Genomic DNA, 20,802 nt, shown 5'->3' on the forward strand with positions numbered 1-20,802 from the left:
AAAGTACAGCTGAGGCTGATGGGAATGCAATTCTGCAGGTATTCGGTCATAAAGTAATGGACAATCCTAAACTTTGACTTGATGACGGCGTTAAGATAAAAATGAAGGATCATCAAAGTGATTGCAAATCAAGCCACTGAGGGGATCAAGCATTTCTGAACCAAATGTCATGGCATTCAAAGAGGTGCCAATACATTTCATTCAAAACCACATTTGACCTTTACAATGGCACTAAAAGAAGATTTGAGGGATCCCCAGTGAATTTAAAGCAATCCATCTCATATTGTTGAGATATCACATCTAAAACTTAAGTTGATGACACGAACAAATTGTCAAAACATCAGGGGAGCCAATACTGTTCATGCAACAATGAAATAAATTAACAGAGAGACCAAATTTCACAGTTTTACAGATACAACATCTAAAATTGCTCGGTCTGCCCCAGTGGATCCCTGCAGGAGGAGGACATCTCGAGGGGGCATTTCTTTGGTCTATAATCCGCAGTGAGCAATCAGCAACAAGGCCTCAGAGATGGTAAACATTTATAAGGAGCAGTTGTGCTCGATAACTCTGCTAGGCTGGCACCAATAGTGACGAAGGTGCATGAAGTGATACTACATCGGTTGTGTAACCCGTTAAGACCTCTGCACAGTCACCGCTGAATCCCAGGGTGCTGCTGAGGGCTCCTCTGAATCCTCACCAGCACATGAACAGGTAACTGCGTTCTACTGATTCACTTTGAGGATTTTCCAGCTGCTTCGCACCACAGGGACCAGATACATGCCTGTTTCCAAGGTAACAGAATATCCCATTTGTCAAAGCGTAATATGAAATGAAGTCCTTGCAGAAAATGAAGGAGGATGATCCTTTGTAGAATCACACCACCACACGTCCTACTTCTCTATCTAGGGTGGTTTGCTGTTCTTGGAGATTATTCTCTGTGCATTGAGCATGATTGAGCCAGTGATATGTCTGTCAAGCAAAATGCATCCACATGCTGTTCTGAATGGAATTGTAAAATGATGTAAGTAAAGGACACAAGAGCATTTCTATTTCAAAATCAAATATTTCAATCAAGAGTTTTGGACACTGCAGATAGATTGGAGTAACGCAATTATCCAGGACTAAGACAATATTCAGATGTTAAAGCTGATATTTGGCAGAAACTCTTCTTGTTTCTTCCAAATATTTCTTCAACATATATTTTAGAGAGAGTCAAAACCAAAGATCCTGCACTGATGTTGTCTGCATGAAGGGTGTTCTCATTATGTCACAATACTTTATTGATGTATTTATTGTGGACAACACATACAAAAAACGTACATGTGGTAAATGTATTCGATTTAGCCAAAAACAAGGGCAAAAAATAGCTTTTCACATAGATATACAGAAGAGAAACAGTGATGCGTTTATAGCTTATGAAAATAATTTAACTTTTACAATAGAACAACAAAAGTCTTTATTGCACTTTATACAAATGAATCATCTGAACTTATAGTAATTCCAGCTCTCAAAGAAAAATGATAAGTGAGATGAGCACATTCAATTAAATCTTTTTATTTGTTGATGTTAAAATGTGTTTGGACAGAGACAGACAGACAGACAGACAGACCGACAGAGACAGAGAGTGAGAGAGACAGACAGAGAGAGAGAGAGACAGACAGAGAGAGACAGACAGACAGACAGCTACATGACACCGACTTTCGCTCCTCACCTGCGGAAGTTGGTGATGGTTTGACCCACAGCAGCGAAGAACCTGTCGATGCAGCCGTCTTTCTCAGACTCTCTGTGCTTCAGCTCACTAATGCATTGCAACACGTCAGTTCATAGCCTTGCCGTCAAGTTCCGCAAATCTAATTCGTGGGCAGAATTCATGCAGAGGTCGAATGTCGTGCGGCATATGTGTTAGAACCCATTGGTGATCAATAAATGACAATGGGGCCCCAGAATCAAATACTGCTTCCGTTTCGAAGCCGTTCAGCCGACATGGAATTTTATATTCTGTAACAATGTTCCTCCGGGTAAACCATTCCCTCATAGTTCTACTTCTGTACTCGTAAGCCAAGTCATCTATGAGGTTGATCCCAATTAAAGGTTTATGCCTTTCGGAGATATCCTTAGTTTTCATCACCTGTATTTTGAATGGATGTTGCTTCACCCATTTTGTAGGGCAAGTCTTTGGTGGTGCGTTTCCAGCAAATTGAAAACATACTTCGATTTCGCCTACAGACTGCACGATATGTCCATTAGCCAACGTAATTGTATATATTTCTGAGGAATTAATGTTTGCCTTTGGCAGATGTCGTCTCTGCCAACGCTTAGTTATAAGAGACACAGTGGAGCCAGAATCCCAGATGACTGTGGTCCGCTCCTGCCCTAAAAGACATTCTAGTTCATGGCAATGTTCGTTGACTGCACTCACCTGGGCTCCAGCAGGCTGGTCTATGGTTTGAATAGGCGGAGTTATAAATACGTGTCACAAATACGTCTTCTTCGTCGCATGTTATTCTCGCGCATGCTCAGTAACAGCTGTTTTGTTTCCCACAACACTGTCCTTGCCTGAGGTACCCTGACACAAGCGGAGCGCAGCCTTTTGGCCCTCTGCGTGAATTATGTCTGTGAAACACGCGATTAGCCGGGGGCTCGAGTTGGGCCGGTCGGTCCTTCAGCTGGGTCTCCTCAGGTCGGGTGGCCGGTTCGCAGCAAAGCTCCGAGCTGACCGTTTCCGTGTAGGGCCGTCGGCCCGCACCGTTCAGCCTCAGGCTTTCCTGCCGTCTCGGTACCGCTATTTCCGCACCTCTCTGAAGGGCCTGGCCGCCCAGCTTCAGGCCGCCGGGTTCAGGAGAAGGTTTGGCGGTGGGTCCCCGCGGAACAGGGCCGTGTTTTTGGCTTTCGGTCTCGGCGTGGGGCTCATCGAACAACAGCTTGAAGATGACAGCTGGAGTGCGGCGACATGTGATGAGATTCAGGTATGCTGTGCCTACATAAAGTAACACTACTGTGCTAAAGTAGTTTTGGAGTACTTGTAACGTTAATTCACTTAGGTATTTTCATGTTCTGCTACTTCTAATCCACTACATTTAACTGACAACAACCATATTTACTTTATTTTCTTGCTGATTGAGATTTTACATACAAAACACATGGTACAATTGTACAAATTATACATTATTATGAATTAAATTTCAGCGCTGTACCGACAATAATACTAAAATGCATCTTCTTGTTTTTTCTGCAAAATTATATTTGCAGGCGGTGTTCAGGAAGAAAAGATTCCAGAGCCCATTCAAGCCATGCACCTCTGGGTATAAACTGGAGGATTACATTGTCGGGAATCAGATCGGGAAAGGCTCCAATGCTGCTGTGTACGAGGCTGCGGCTCGCTTTGCCCCTCAGGAGAGTAACAGCAAGTGCTGCCTGGTTCAGCTGGGAGAAGATGAAGAGGAGACGGCTCGATCTCCGACATGCCGCTCGCTTAGAACCTTCCCTATGGCGATCAAGATGATGTGGAACATTGGGGTCGGTATTCTACAATATTCTACACTTCCTCTCCCCCCCCCCCCTCACAATGTTAGGTGTTCGGCAAACAGATGACCGGAACAAATCAGCGCTGACAGGTATTTTTGATGCCCTTTGTTTGCAGGCAGGGTCGTCAAGTGAGGCGATATTACAGTCCATGTCACAGGAGCTGGTGCCTGCAGGCCCCCTGGCCCTAAAGCTGGAGGAAGAAGAAATCACTCTGGATGGGTACGTGTTACACTTTCAGTGCTTTTGTCGGTCATGCCTAGTCCTGCAGTCCTGAACACGGTGTAGGAAAGAATGCTGGACTGCTGTGATCTCGCTCTACATGCAGACATTTTGGAGTCCTGCCCAAAAGAGTGTCAGCACACCCGAATGTGATCAGAGTGCACCGGGCCTTCACAGCGGACGTCCCATTGCTACCAGGTGCTGAAGAAGAGTATCCAGCTGTGCTGCCAGCCCGGCTTAACCCTGCTGGTTTGGGCAACAATCGCACTCTTTTCCTCGTCATGAAGAAGTAAGACCTGCCATCTTTCACCCTCTTACAATGATTTCATTTATCATTACTCTTGCTAATAATATGCAGGCCATAAATGGTATCAAATAGTGGCTTTGATGTCATGAAAATCTTACAGGATTACAACTTTAAGAGGTGTATACAAGAAAACCTGAGGCATGCAGTTGAGTAGGATTAATATGCTGTCTTCTTCCGTGCTGCAGCTACCCGTCCACCCTGCGTCAGTACCTGGAAGTGTCCACACCAGGCTGCAGGCAGGGCTCTCTGATGGTGCTGCAGCTCCTCGAGGGGGTTGACCACCTGTGCAGACAGGGTGTTGCTCACAGGGATCTCAAATCAGACAATGTGCTGTTGGAGTTTGACTCGGGTAAGATCGACATTAAGTCATTAAGAGAACAATCCAGACATCAATTGGAGATCTGATTCCATCAGTTCTATGTAAAAAATGTAAATTGATTTTGCTGTTATGCAGACGGATGCCCTCGTTTAGTGATTACTGACTTTGGCTGCTGCCTGTCACAGAGTGACTCTAATCTACAGCTGCCATTCAACAGCATGTGGGTCAACAGAGGCGGGAATCCCTCCCTCATGGCCCCCGAGGTAGGCTTAAGTAGCTCTTGATAGAACCTTTCACAGCTTGTATACAATGGCGATGCACAGAAGTGTGCGCATGCAGTTTGGCAACGGACGTACATTTGAGAGCCATAGCTTGTCAAGCTATGCAAGGCCATTAACCACCAAAGATCATGAATGAACCTACACATTTATTATATTTTTGAAACCATACAAAAGGAACAAACATAAGACAAAAGTTTCGCACACCAAGAAAAACCAACCACGTGTACAATAATACAAGTCATGACAGTTAATCGTGATATTACTTTTCTTCAACAACCACACATTAAATTCCTATCATGATGCGTCTGCCCAAAGGTGGCCACTGCAGTTCCAGGGTGTGGTGTGGTGATTGACTACAGCAAGGCGGATGCCTGGGCAGTGGGGGCCATCTCCTATGAGATATTCGGCCAGCCTAACCCATTCTATGGAGCTGTGGGACTGGAGAGCAGGAAGTACCAGGAGAAGCAGCTTCCTCCTCTGCCCTCCGGCGTTTCAGCTGATGTGCAGTTAGTGACCCGATTCCTCCTCAGGAGGAGCCCAAGCAAGGTAATATATATATAATATATACTGTATATTAACAATTGAATCATAAACACATTGGTTGTATAGGTGTGAATGGTGATTACACAGCCTGCTGAGTTAAATCCCCTGCAGACTGCGTGGACACCAGCCACTGAGAAGTGGATTCAAATAAAAATGAGTTCTGATTCAGATACAGCCCTGCTAGTGCTACAATACATTTATACTGAATGTTAATTGTCACTCTGCAGCGCCCCAGTGCCCGTGTGGCAGCTAACATGCTACATCTTAGCCTCTGGGGACGGAAGGCCCTGGACAACCACGACAGCGTTGGCATGAGGAAGCTGGCCGATTGGCTGCTGTGCCAGTCTGCTGTGGTCCTCCTGAAGGGCTGCGGTGGACCCAGTGGCAACATGGTGGAGGCGGAGCTTCAGAGGAGCTTCCTGTCTAACCTGGACCTGGAGGACCTGCGCACCGCTGTGGGCTTCCTCCTGTATGGACGAGAGCAGCAGCAGGCCTGCATTCTGTCTGCATAGCTCCACTCCCACTCATTCAGACACACAGCTTAGGAGTGAATGAGAGTGAATATTTTCTTTTACAAGCTCTAATGCACTTTAGATATTTGCTGGGAAAGACCCTAAGCTACAGTTGTTCCCTGTGTGTTTGATTAAAATTGGTCTGTGTTGAGGTTTCGGGCTGATAAAGGTGAGGGCAAAAGCAGATCATTTAAATTAGAGTAAAAGGTGCATACTTTAGGCCCTACTGTGTCGGGCAATGTTAAGTTTGACATATTCTCAGGTAACATGCAGCCCATACACAACTAGTTTGTCCATCAAACTGTCAGCTAAAAACAGGTTGGGTGTCTGTGGCCCGAACAATCTGTCAATTTACTCTTTAAAATGCATGAAAAAACACCCCCAACATGTTACTACATAGTTATTTTAATAATGGTAGGTGGCATGGATCATGCAGATTATTGACCGACTTTAGTGATTTTGTTTCATTTATGTTCCAGTGGTTTGCACTTCATGTCCATGTTTGCACTTTCTCAGAGCAATTATTATGGTTTATTGGTGTTTGTTTGTTGTATTCTAGTAAATTATATATAAAAAGAATGATGATTAGAATGTTTTAACCCTTCACGCTTAACTATGATCTGTTAGATCTCAAAACAAGTCGCAGCAAGCCTACACATTTGGCACCATGACAGGCATAATAATAGTCATTATCATGTGGACAGTGGGGAATACAATATACAGGGTGTGTACATTTTCTTACTGAAGACGGTGAAAAATATTTTAGATTCACGTAGATGTTTTTCTGCAGTTTCAGAATAAACGTACCTGTGACAAGACGTATGAATGGATTTGTGCAAATTATTGCTTTCTAGGTTTACATCTCTTGAGAGTCAAGTGAATTTACATACATTTATCAATTTCAAAAAGTTGGTGGCTAAAACAAGATGTTCTACCACCGGAGGGGGGGGGGGGGCAGTGGTCATCTGGCAAAGGGAAGCAATTGCTCAAATATGTTGACAGGTTTTTAACTCCAAATATAACACATTTAATGTTGAGATTAAATAGTAACTTCAAGAGTATCTAGTTTCCGTATCGTTAAGTATTTCAGGATAGGCAGGCGGGTTATAATGTTGGGGAGAGTTAGGTTTGATCATACCATACTGCTGTGAGATAGCTACCGTTTTATTAGCGCTCTCTAGCTCTGTGCCAGTAAAAGTTGCAGATTGATGGATGGATGTCATATTATCTGTTGAAATTGGTTGGTACTAGCCTACATAGGCACACATACAGCTATATTGTTTGGTGAAAAAGATGATTGGAATTTATTTAGCTTATATTGTTAAATAGGTGCACAAAATGAAGGGATGTGATTTAAAAGGGTTGAAAAGGACTTCGTCTTGACTAAAAGTAGAACTCAAACACTGTACTGCAAAATTTGACATGCAATTTACTACAGGGTTTTTTTCTGCACAGTACAATTTTCACATCGGATGATATCCGAAGATATAGAATTAAGTATTTCAAGACTATGAAGGACAAACCACCTGCAACTAATTGTTTCTTGTCAGTATTCACAAAAATATTAAGTAAAAAGGTTTAATAAATAACACAAAACAACTTAACTTTACAGAAACTTTATTTAGGACAGAGCCAAACTGACATTTCAATGACTTTGACTCTGAACATATGCAAGCTGGTAATGAATAGACAATAGACACTGTTTGGAATGTGCTTAAGAACAAATTAAATCATTTGTTTCGAGTTTAACTGGTGCTTTTATGTTCCTTTTAGTATTCCTCTCCCTCTTCCTCTCCCTCTCCCTCAATAGAGTCGACTCCAACTTCCTCATAATCCTTCTCCAGAGCTGCCATGTGCTCTCTGGCCTCAGAGAACTCTCCCTCCTCCATACCTTCACCCACATACCAGTGCACAAACGCACGCTTAGCGTACATCAGGTCAAACTTGGGGTCAAGCCGAGCCCAGGCCTCTGCAATAGCAGTGGTGTTGCTCAGCGTGCACACGGCCCTTTGGACCTTGGCCAGGTCTCCACCAGGAACTACAGTGGGGGGGGGCTGGTAGTTGATGCCAACCTTGAAACCAGTGGGGCACCAGTCCACAAACTGGATGGAGCGCTTGGTTTTGATGGTGGCAATGGCAGCATTCACATCTTTGGGCACCACATCACCACGATACAAAAGGCAACAAGCCATGTATTTGCCGTGGCGAGGGTCACATTTTACCAATTGATTGGCTGGTTCAAAGCAGGAGTTGGTGATTTCTGACACTGAGAGCTGCTCATGGTAAGCTTTCTCAGCAGAGATGACAGGGGCATAGGTGGCCAGAGGAAAGTGGATACGGGGATATGGCACCAAGTTGGTCTGGAAGTCGGTCAGATCAACATTGAGGGCGCCATCGAAACGAAAGGAAGCAGTGATGGAGGCCATGATCTGACTGATCAGCCTGTTCAGGTTGGTGTAAGAGGGATGCTCGATATCAAGTTTCCTACGGCAGATATCGTAGATGGCCTCGTTATCTACCATGAAGGCACAGTCAGAGTGCTCCAGGGTGGTGTGGGTGGTCAGGATGGCGTTGTAGGGCTCTACCACAGCGGTGGACACCTGGGGAGCTGGGTAGATGGAGAACTCCAGCTTAGATTTCTTGCCGTAGTCGACAGACAGACGCTCCGTCAGCAGAGAGGTGAAACCAGAGCCGGTGCCACCTCCGAAGCTGTGGAATACCAGGAAGCCCTGAAGGCCGGTGCACTGGTCCGACTGAGGACAGAGAGGGAGATGGAGAGACAGTGATTTGACTTGAGATACAGCTATATCATTTCATTTGATATTTTGACAAAACAAATCAGGAATTAATCCCTCCTATCATGTTACCCACCAGTTTGCGGACCCTGTCCAGCACTATGTCGATGATCTCTTTGCCGACGGTGTAGTGTCCACGGGCGTAATTGTTGGCAGCATCCTCCTTACCAGTGATCAGCTGCTCAGGGTGGAACAGCTGGCGGTAGGTACCAGTGCGCATCTCATCTAAGGAGACAGATCCAATCAGAAATGAATTGAGGGTTTGGCTAAATGAACTCACGACACAACTGTGTTTTCTATATTTCGTGAGTGTTTACCGATGACGGTGGGCTCCAGATCCACACAAACAGCCCTGGGGACGTGTTTTCCAGCTCCGGTCTCACTGAAGAAGGTGTTGAAGGAGTCGTCTCCTCCTCCGATGGTCTTGTCACTGCAGTAAAGCTCCCAGCAGGCATTGCCAATCTGGACACCAGCCTGACCGACGTGGATGGAGATACACTCATGCTGGAGTGGGGAGAAAGAAGATTTGGATTAATAAATAAATAATAATAATAAATAATATTGTTATATAAATATGTTAATATATTATAAAGTTATAATTGTTGCATATCTTGATATAAATTCATTATTGTTTATTAAATTTTTTAGATTTGGTTGTGTTTTGAGTTTTAGTAGCACTTCTGATGAACCTTGTTAGTTCATCAAAAATAGCACACTTTTAGTACATACATACAATGTATTAAAAAATAAAACTGGGTTCAGTCTACTTCACCTGGGTACATATTTTGAACACAGAATTACAGCAGAGGACATTTGCTATTTTGTAAGATGTGCTCTCTTTTATTATTTATACAACCTGCTGCTACCTGCCCAATTACATTATTGTATACTGCATTTGTGTGTGTTTTAATGGTGTTTTGTGTTAATGTGTATTGCATGTACTTTTGGTGGTCCACTGAGGTGGACATAACTCAAATCTATCTCATATAATAACTTCCCGAAACGATCCAGTTTGCTTCACAGCATTGACATTAAACCAGATCTTCCGTCAGTAATGGCTCAGTAAATATTTTAGATTAATTAAAGCAAGCTCTGCAATGCAGCCATTTAAAATATCCCCATAAACTGTAGTTCATTCTGTTGTTGGTGTCTGAAGGTGGCGATCACACAATCGCATATCCAATCCTACAAGCTGTTGCTGAGTGGTAAGTAGGCTTTGTTTCACATGATGTATTTTATCAGATTACAATTACACTGCCTGGACAAGTTTGAACATGATGTTTTCCTTGTTTTCATGGTGAACACAATGTTTTAAAAGACAAAGACTAAAAATTATTTTTATTGTCAATTCATCAGTTTAATCTTTTAGTCTATGAAAAGAAAAATAATACTGAAAAAAGTCCTGAGAACTCAAGGTGAGACCAACAGTCCAAAACCCAAAGATATTCAATCTAAAATGATTCGAAAACTCAGTAAATCCTCACATTTAAGAAGCTGGAACCAATAAATATGTGGCATTTTTGGTATTGATCGATTGTTTGTAACTCCATTTCATCTTGATTTTGGTCAAATATGAATAATAACTAGAAAATGCATTTCCTGCTGAAAATGCGTTGGAATGCTGAAATTTGAAATTAATTGCAAAAACATTGCTGAAAATAGATATCCAATTTTTAAAAAATTGCACAAAGCTTAATAATTCGAAAAGTTTAAAGATTACAATCATGAAAAGTCATATCACACCTCTCCTGAAAGAGCTGAACATTTTGATATTCTAATGGTTTCTGTGGCTTAAAAAATGTCATCAGTGGTGACATTTGTAGTAGTAGAAGTTGTAGTAGAAGTATTATCAGTAGAAGTATTAGTAGCATTAGAATAAGTACTACTAGTAGTAGTAGTAGTAGTGATATTTGTAGTAGTAGTAGAAGTTGTAGTTGTAGTAGAAGTATTATTAGTAGTAGAAGTATTAGTAATTAGAAATAGTAGAAGACATAGTATCAGTAGTCATAGTAATATATGTAGTATTGGTCATAGTATTTAATATCACAGTGGTAGTAGTAGTAGTAATAGTAATGGCAGTAGAAGATGTAGCAGTAGTAGTTGTACCAGTAGCCGTCGTACGAATAGCTGTAGTAGCATTACTACTTTTAGTAGCATGAATAGCAGTAGCAGTAGCAGTTGTCGTATAAGTAATAGTAGTAGTGGTAGTAATAGCAGTAGTGGTAGTAATAATATTGGTGGTAGCATTTCAATTAGAATTCACTCTTTGGGGCTTTTATTTTGAAATGGGGTGTGTGTGGTGGTGGTAAAAGTCTCTAAGACCTGAATGACTGTATGAGAGAGAGGGAGCGAGCGAGAGAGAGAGAGAGAAGAAAGAATTAGAGAGAGAGAGAGACTGATATCTCTGGCAAACTTTCTCATTTGGAGATTGTACGATGTTTTATCTTTTACAGCTTACATGACTATTAGATAGACAGACTTTATTTCAGACTCAGGTTCCATACAGGCAGATACATAAAAAAACAGACACAAACAACAAATGTCACCACAGCTGGGACTGGTAGCGTGTGGTGCTAAACCTTATGTTGGTTAAAACAAGTGTGATCCCATTTACAGAGTCATTCAGTCGACAGATGAATTTGTACATGAGATTTCTTAAAACTGTTTGGAAAGTGTTGACTCGTGCAGCCACAAACATTTCACGAGCACTACTCCATCTCGGTCTCTTTAAAAGTATTCTCATGGCGTCATTGTATGCTACTTGAAGTCTCTGTAGACTCTTTTTTTGTAGTTTGACCACAAGTGATGTGCAGTGTAGAGTGGAGTACAATATGCTCTGAACAGAGACATCTTCACTCCATCAGTACACAGACCAGACTTGCGTGAGAGACTGTTTGCTTGTGCATACATCATACGACATTGCCTGGAAATGTCGTTATCATCAGACATGTGTTCTGTTAAAAAATGACCAAGATATTTTACTTCACTACAGACACCAAGATTATTGTCAGACAATTTGAAGTCAGGGAAGTTTAGACATTTGTCCTCTTTAGTTCTACAGATCAGGATCGCACTCTTACTGGCGTTGTATTTGATGTCATGTTCCACACCATACACAGTACATATAGTGAGGAGCTGCTGAAGACCAGCGCTAGAAGGACTAAAGATCACCAGATCATCTGCATACATGATGTGATTAACCAGAGTATTTCCAATCATGCACCACTATTACAGGCTTTCAGTTGCTTGGACAAATCATCAATATACAGATTAAACAGAATTGGGGACAAAATTCCCCCTTGTCTGACACCATTGCTAACCCCTAATGGGGCTGACACACTTTTACCCCATTTTACTTGCGTACTCTGGTGCGCATACCAGTAAGCCAGAATTCTCACTATGTATGTGGGGACACCTCTTTGGCTCAGTTTAAAAAATAATTTACTATGATTAACACGATCAAAAGCTTTGGAGGCATCAATAAAACACGTAAGAAGTGATGAGTTTTGACCTCTGTATTTGTTTACAATTTCCTTTAAGCCTTAAAGGAAATTGTAAACAAATACAGAGGCATATATACACAAGTCAGTGCCATGTTTGGCTTTGAAGCCCAACTGGTTATCTGTGGAGGTGATGAAGTCCTGTATTCTGTCCAGCAGAATTCTTTCTAGGACTTTTGACAGGACGCTGGCCAAAGCAATGGGCCTGTAATTCTCTAGGCTACATACTTCACCAGCTTTGTTTTTAATGACTGGCACGAAGAGAACAGACAGCATTGAGTCTGGTAACAAGCCGTGAATCATGAAGCCAGTAAAACAAATAGCGAGGAGAGGAGCTAACCTCGGACCAGCATATTTAAGGTGTTCAGCAGTAATATGGTCTAAGCCACTTGCTTTGCCTTCAGACAGTTTATTGATAGCTTGGTGCAGCTCATATGATGTAATTACCATTGACTCATTACTCTCAGAACTGTCCACGCTGTACAAATCACTTTTGATGCAGTTCAATAAGGTGCTATAATGCCGTCACCATAACTCAGCAATGTTGTCTGTTCCTGAAATTCCATCTATAGTGCATGGTAAAGATGTTTTACAGTTAAGAGTTCTCACTTCTTTCCAAAAATCAACTACGTTGTTGCTTAGCAGCTTCTTGGCCATGGAGTCAGCCCTCATGGCTTGATCATTCTTGCAAATGAAGCGAATGGCATACTTTTATCTTGCATTGGTGAGCTTCTTGTACTCAAGCTCTGGCCCTTGTCTGGGTCTACCAGCTAGAGCCCATGTGTTATGTGGGAGTTCACAGGTAGGACCCAAACGCAAGACCACAGGAGACAGAAGTTACGATTAACAGGTTTTATTTAGAATGTGTGAAGGTGTGGAGCCCGTGGTCCGACACCAGAGTGGCAGAGCGACGGTGTGAGGCCCGTGGCTCGACACCGGAGGGCTGGCAGCTTGACGGCGAGAGTAGTCCGTGTCACACAAGGAGGGCAGAGGACGCCCCGGGGTGACAACGACCTGACAACCCCAGACTGCAGGGCCAGAGCTTATGTAGTGACAGGAGACTCATTAGTGGGCCCTGAGTCTGGTGTGTCAGGCAGCAGGAGGTGATCAGCTGGAGTGTCCTCAGCTGTGCACACTCAAGGGTGTGGCCATGGGAGGCGTCAGGTCAGACAGGGATCCTGGATCCTAACACCATGATTTGAAGGCTTCACAGGCTTCAGCACGATACTCAGCTACATCTCGTAGCCTCTGAATGAGGCCAGGAGAACATCGTGTGTGAAATGGTTAAGAAGTAGTTAATGTCAAGAGTTCAGATTTCAATTTGGTCTTAGCTTTGTTCAAAATGTTTTAATGGGTATGCCATGTTAAAAACTGTTACTTTACAGGAAAACAAACAAACCAATGTTTTTAAAGTAATTGAACACTGCATCGTCAAAGTTGGTATTGTGTCTTTATATATGGTCAGATAATTGCACGTGTCATTGTTGGAAAGCTGTTCAGCATTCCAACTATTGTTATCCTGTTTCTTTATTGTTGGAATGCTGTTAAGAGACCATTCAACGATCAAAATGTTCAGCTCTTTCACCAGAGGGGTGCTATGACTTTTCATATTTCTAACCTTTAAACTTTTTGAATTATTAAGCTTTTTATTTTCAATGGGATCTCTGTGGAGAATATTTTCAAATCCTCTTAAACTTCTTCAACTTTCAAATCCTTCAACTTCCTCATACTTTCAGCTACAGACACTATTCAAATGTTGAGAAAACCCTTAACTATTGCCACATGATTCAGCTTTTTGATATCTTTTAAACTTTTTGAACTTCAGCAATTTAACTTTTATGATTTTTCAGCCCTTTTCTGACTTTATAATGGGTGTGTATTGCGTAGCTTAGAGTGCATGATGTCACCGCTAGAGTGGAGAGCAGCTTGAGATTCTTGTGAAAAAACATTTGTATTTTGCCACTGTGTCCACAATCTTCACTCTTCATGCATCATTTCTGGATGTAGAAGTAGCTAATCTTGTCCTTGTCGTAGAAAAATTACTGTGGAATCCCACAGATTTCCACATTTGACACAGAAGCCGTTAATTGAGAGGAAAACCAACTTTCTGCTCCATAGAGACCAATGTTAAATTTTGCTTCAAAAACATCTTCCACAGAACACGGTACCCCATTTCTAGATCGCCAGTTAAGCCACATTTTTTACAAGATCTGTTTCTCAAGTCATCCTTCCTCTCAAGTATTAAGATCGGAGCAATAGGAGGTACGGTTATTGGAGTTTTGATGATTTGTTTGGGAGGTGTTTCCCTGTTTTATCTCCATGAAATGGCTTCAGGCACACAGCTGTTTGCGATTGAGCCAATTAGTGATGTTGATCAACACACAGACACACATGCACTCCTCTCTCTCTCTCTCTCTCTCTCTCTCTCTCTCTCTCTCTCTCTCTCTCTCTCTCTCTCTCTCTCTCATAACAAAGACAACAAAGACACAACAAAGGAACAACAAAGACACAACAAAGACAACAAAGACACAACAAAGGAACAACAAATACACAACAAAGACACAACAAAGGAACAACAAAGACACAACAAAGACAACAAAGGAGCAACAAAGACACAACAAAGACACAACAAAGGAACAACAAATACACAACAAAGACACAACAAAGGAACACCAAAGACACAACAAATACACAACAAAGGAACAACAAAGACACAACAAAGACACAACAAAGGAACAAAGACACAACAAAGACACAACAAAGGAACACCAAAGACACAACACAGACACAACAAAGGAACAACGAAGGAACAACAAAAACACAACAAAGACACAACAAAGACAACAAAGGAACAACAAAGACACAACAAAGACAACAAAGGAACAACAAACACACAACAAAGGAACAACAAAGACACAACAAAGGAACAACAAAGGAACAACAAAGGAGCAACAAAGACACAACAAAGACACAACAAAGGAACAACAAAGACACACCAAAGACAACAAAGGAACAACAAAGACACAACAAAGACAACAAAGACACAACAAAGGAACAACAAAGACACAACAAAGACAACAAAGGAACAACAAACACACAACAAAGACAACAAAGACACAACAAAGGAACAACAAAGACACAACAAAGACAACAGAGGAACAACAAACACACAACAAAGGAACAACAAAGACACAACAAAGACACAACAAAGGAACAACAGGAAATTTTGCTGGTTGTAGAGGCAGTTGTTATCGACGAATGGCTGAATGTTCTCAGAATATCCTCAGTTTGTGTTGTTGCTCTGTCGACAGCATGTATTTAAAATCTCCTGACAGGAAAGTAAGTGACCTATTCCTAACATAATATCACATTTTAGTGGAGCCTGTCAAACACTTTCTGCTCCTTTCATAGCACACGCTCCTCCGCAGTGTTTGCTTTTCATGTTATTAAGACACCATGTTGTGTTATGGCTGTTTACTGACATCTGGTAATTGGCTTGTAGACAGGGATGCTGTTATCCAAAAAGTATGTGGGTAAATCGAGGATGGGATGGTGACGTGGAGATAATGATGTTTCAAAATGTTAAAACTCAGGCTGCGCAGACTGTATCGGGTGTGTTTTGCCCAGCTGCTTTGTATTTTTCCTCCTTTCCATCATCTTTCCGATGCCTCCTCTCACATGATCTTCTTCCACTCAACTTTGTGTGTGATGTGTGACCTCGCGATTGTTGCATGATCTTATGACTTGGTGAGAATCCAGCTGAGTGAATTAATACCTCTGACAGTGTCAACTGTCAAACTGAACATTAAAGTAGCTTCATGGCAAAACAGTATTGGATTGCATTAGACTGTACAGGTGTAACAATAAAGTGGCCTCTGAATGTAAACTGCTCGTGCTCACTGGTGCTTATAAGTTAACGCAGCATCTGATGATCTTGCAAAAGTTGCAGGTAGATCAAGTGCAATATCTGAGGCCACATTCAGTTTGATTATCAATATGGTGAGTTTTGATAATGAGGTTCACATTTATTTGTAGAATTTCAACACGGCTGTGAGTTTCATTTTTGCTGTCACGACACAAATATCCTTATTTAGTTTCAACATTACTGCACTTTCAGTTAAATGTGACCCTTATTCACCACTTCATTTCTGTTAGGGGAGATGCTCAATGATTGCATGAAGGTCACTTTAAGTCATACATGTTGCAACTGGGTTTTTTTTTCCCGATACAGTTTTTAGAGGAAGATTGCAGTCGTGGCTGTGAAGGAAAATTACATTACTGGTTGTTTGTTGCAGTTAACATTCTCTCGTTTTCTAATATTTAAGTGGAACAAGAGAAGATCATAACAGCAAGGAATTACAGAAAAAAAAAAACCTGGAGATCCCTCCCATCAGCATAATCTTGTGCTTGTATACCAGTGATGAGAGAGACTGTCCTACTTACAACAATTTCTAATTGGCTGCTTCTTAATTCTTTGCTTCATGTGTCTCGTGTCATGCAGCAACCGGGACTAAAAACGTTCCCACACAACAGACGCAGAGCAAAATGCAAATGCCATGCGGCTGAATCGATGCACATTGACAGAAAGCCGAGCAGAACGCACGCGTGTGTGTGCACAGACACACATTTCTCCTGCTTATGCCAATGCGGCATACGGGCTGAGAAAATGCTGACACAGCGAGTGGTAGGGGGGGGGGGGGGGGGGGGGCGAAAATACCCATCAAGGCTATTAGCATGGGCATGACCTCATTGGCTGCTGTGGTTGATAAGCTGAGCGTGCACTAATCACGGCTCTCTGCCACAGCTCGGAGGAGAGCAGGACGAAACAGCCGCACGTGGTTCAAACCAGAGCACGTTCACGTGCTAGCATCAACACGTTAGCACGGCGACAGCGTGCTTCTCAAGGAAAGACTATAAGCGTGAAAAAGTTATGTGACGTGAGTTGATTTGTTCAGGATTTTAGCAAAACATTTGTCAATTCAGTGTCATTAAAAACAAACAGAGATGGTAACACTTTCTTTGAAGCCCATACCTCTAATGCATTACAGTAGTATAATGCATTCAAATCTGTTCATAGCACCGTATAGTTACAAGTACTCAAATATTATAAATAATAAATAATCCGAAGTGTACAATAATTCTCAACAATAAAAACTCGTGAAGCCTTTTACATATTTTATGTTTTATAAGCTCAAGATCTATGTCTTACATACATGCATACTTAGTTCCAATAGTTTGCATAGATTCAATATTTTTCACTTTACTGAAAGCAAACAATGACCACTTAGAGTAACTATAATCACATCATAAAAAAGATTATAATGTATTGTAAAACTAATATATTCTAATACTTTACCTTCATTTTATAAAATGCTTCATGATGTATTATGATTATTGTTAGAAAGCATTATGAATATGAGTGCTTATGAGCTATGATTACAGAGTGCATATAAGCAGATTATAATGCATTATAGACGTGGGCTTCATAAAAAGCTCAAGTTTCCACATTTGAGATTTTGGAACGAGTGAATGTTTGTCATTTTTTGTTTGAAAGTGACAGCTATTGGCCCGTTCCAAACCGGCACTAGTAAAGATTAATTTATTATAAAGAACAGTTTATGATTCAAATTCAGCACTGCCTTGCTGGTACTAAGGCAGACATTAATTAAGTAATAGTTTCTGGGGTATCTTATTTGGAGCTAAAAGGAAGTGAGAAGATAAGTCAGTGAGTCACTGTGATGTATCCTCCGGTGATCATAAAGCTCTGTGCCAAATGTAATGCCAATCCAAAGACTAAAGACCTCACTCAGTTTTTAATTCACACACTCACCAATATCATCATCCCATGAGCCAACACTCTATCGTAGCCAAAAACATGAAGGATTGCATGGGAAAAATAGGAAGAACTGCTTCACATGTTAGAAACATAAGAGAGTGTGTTTGGTGTGTTAGAGACTGGTGGGACAGAGCGAGAGAGAAGAGGCAAAACCCAGACAGTCTATATTTAGCAGAGCAGGTATTATTTTCTGTCTGGGGAGGAAAGACACATGGCTTGCCAAACTGAGCCTTCTCAGTAAACCTATATCCAAAGTGCACAATTGACCCTTTGCTTACCCCCGTCCCCCCGCTGCTACTCCGTCATGCTGTCAGAGCTACCGTGGAGCCCACACTGTCACTAACTGTGTAAATATGATACATTTTTTTGGAAAACCGAAAAAGCTATTTCAGATAGAAGTAGACTGAAGGGTCGACAATATGCGTTTGAAGGATATATCGAGGTCGTCAAACTTAAAAGCGACAAACAGGTTAAAGAGATAAAGATAGAAACTAAAGCTACAGATCACAGTGTAGAAGTTAACCACCACATCACCTGGCGACCGAGACAGAAGACCATGAAATGAAGTAGCAACACTGTCCCTGTAAAGCCAGGGAGGTCTTTATTCATTATTAGAATCAGTGAGTACATCTGGTATAACCAGATGTACTCTGTACCGGTATATCTTCGGTATAACTTCAGCTAGCATAGCCGAGAATATCTCCTTCCAACCTCTCCAGATAAAGAGTATCACTTTTACACTGTAGCTTAGTTTAGCTGTAGCTTAAAATCCACATAACCAGCCTGAAAATGAAGAAAATCTGAAACGATTGCATGAAAGTCCATCGAGCAGAGCCGGACAGTTGTCGGAGCTTGCCCATACTACGCTATGATTGGCCAGTCTGCGTTTGAGGGCAGGGCTTAGAGAAGGGTCAATTGCTCAGGCATGTAAATTAAAATCTACACACAGATGCACAGATGTTAGTGTGTGTGTGTGTGTATGGGCTCCTCTCTGCTAGCTCATGGCTGGAGCTCATCATGTTACTATGATGAATATTCAGGAGCTGAGCTATCAGTCTGTGATTTATTGCTGACTCCAGTAGATTTATATTATCATCCCCTCCAATCTTCCAGATCTGGTGCGCTGGCACCTCTGTATCTTTTCAGCCTCATTTAACGAGGGATTCCTAGACTGCACATAAACGCCATGATAGAAGAGGATTGCAGAAAGTGTGCGTGTGTGTGTGTGTGTATGTATGTATGTGTGTGTGTGTGTGTGTGTGTAAAACAAACATTCACACATAAATTCACTCCCACTGAGAGAAGCATGTTCGCATGCAGCTCCTCCTTAGAGATTTTATTGTGAGCAAATGTGATGCCCGATCTCGGCAGGACAGCACCGAGCTCCATCAATCACGGGGAAAGAAAAAGATATGAGCTTAGCTTGAAATGACTGTGGAAACCTCTGTGGTCGTGGGGAAAAGAAACGAGCGCTGAATTGAACAGTCGTGTCACAGTCCAACATGTTGTTATCCCGTCGAACCACTAAATAAAAACATCCTCCATCTGTGGTCATATAACTCCCCTTTTGCTGGAATGGACTAGAGTCATAACTGGAGGTCTTTGTCACTTGAAGATAAAAATGTGCAGTTTTGGGGCATTTGTCGAAAAGGAATGATGCTGTCATTTCTCTCAGGAGGACAGTATCCATGGTGGTTATAGGTTTAGGAAATTAAACAGTTTGGTTGAGTTCTTGAAACATCTTTATACTTTAAGTTAGTGTTGACCTTTCAATATTTAACCAAAACCACAATTTTTCCCAAACCCAAATGAAGTGTCTTGAGTTACAGATAACCATAGAAATATGAATAATTCTATGAGAGAGAGAGAGCGAGAGAGAGAGAAAGCAAGAGCGAGAGAGCGAGAGAGCGAGAGAGAGAGAAAGCAAGAGCGAGAGAGCGAGAGAGCGAGAGAGAGAGAGAGAGAGAGAGAGAGAGAGAGAGAGAGAGACAGAGAGCAAGAGAGAGCGAGAGAGAGAGAGAGAGAGAGAGAGATGACCCGTACTGTAGGAAGCTCTCAGTGTTGCCACAGGAGGGTTAGTTCTGTATCGGTGTCTCAAAGTACTACTCCTGTGTTGGCTGATGAGGCATTGAGTGACAACTGATCCTCATTAACTCTGCTATATTTGTATTTCTGCTTCGAAATGTGAGAACCCAGGGATCACTGAGAGAGACAGCGAGCGCCGGAAGCCATTACAACCACATTGCTGACAACTTGAATGTAGCGGGCCTGTTGACTTTTTACAAACTGACTTGTGATCCAGCGAGGAGAAAATCGACAAAACATGCTTTCTCCAAAAGTCAGCAGAGAGTTGCCACACTAGGAGTTAAAAGCTGCAATTGTGAAACTTTATGCCTCCAGGCAGGAAGCGTATTGTTAGTCCTGACGCTCGGAAGCGTATTGTTAGTCCTGACGCTCGGTTCCTTTAGTTCACAGCACTCGTCTCTCATCTCGATGAGCTGTCTACCTGGAAACATGTAGCCTGCAGTAAGCTGGGGAAGCGCTTGGTGAATCTCAAAGAAAAAACAACAACAATTACAATTGGAACAGATGGCTTGTCTGCTTCAATTCACCGTTAATGTCTTTCATCTTTTTTTAGTCAGGGATTTTATTCCATTTATTTATAGGCCACATGAATAACAAATATAATAGACGAGAAAACATTCAAGTAAAATAAAGTTTTATGAAATATTTAGGTCAAAATATTTAAAAGATCTCACAAACACCAGAAGACAATAGTTACATCTCAGAAATCGTCTCGTCTACCCTTTATGTCGTCTTGGTTTCCCTGGCGATGAGTCCTTACTTGAGGGCCACCAATCACGTCCCGGCATGAAGGTCAGAGGCAGAGGCCCCCCCGCGTCTTCAGGTTGAGTCAGAAACAGAAGAAGAAAACCGAACATGACGACAGACTCGACTCTCT

General features: G+C 42.0%; 2 protein-coding genes across 2 annotated transcripts; one reads left to right on the forward strand and one right to left on the reverse strand.

The window, feature by feature from the left end:
• Window positions 1-2,548: 2,548 nt before the first annotated feature.
• On the forward strand, window positions 2,549-6,521 carry pink1 (PTEN induced kinase 1). Its single transcript, XM_079282699.1, has 8 exons — window positions 2,549-2,969; window positions 3,253-3,519; window positions 3,644-3,747; window positions 3,854-4,036; window positions 4,240-4,403; window positions 4,509-4,636; window positions 4,970-5,200; window positions 5,425-6,521. The coding sequence occupies exons 1-8, from the start codon at window positions 2,613-2,615 to the stop codon at window positions 5,707-5,709; spliced, it is 1,719 nt and encodes a 572-aa protein (XP_079138825.1). The 5' UTR covers window positions 2,549-2,612; the 3' UTR covers window positions 5,710-6,521.
• A 957-nt stretch (window positions 6,522-7,478) lies between these two features.
• On the reverse strand, window positions 7,479-9,014 carry LOC306787381 (tubulin alpha chain-like; the record flags this gene model as incomplete). The annotated part of the gene is made up of 3 exons (XM_079282500.1): window positions 7,479-8,462; window positions 8,581-8,729; window positions 8,822-9,014. Coding segments are annotated over 3 exons (1,326 nt in total), but the record flags the coding sequence as incomplete, so codon positions are not given.
• Window positions 9,015-20,802: the final 11,788 nt, after the last annotated feature.

This window comes from Melanostigma gelatinosum (genome assembly GCF_949748355.1).
Source record: "Melanostigma gelatinosum genome assembly, chromosome: 13".
NCBI lineage: Eukaryota > Metazoa > Chordata > Actinopteri > Perciformes > Zoarcidae > Melanostigma > Melanostigma gelatinosum.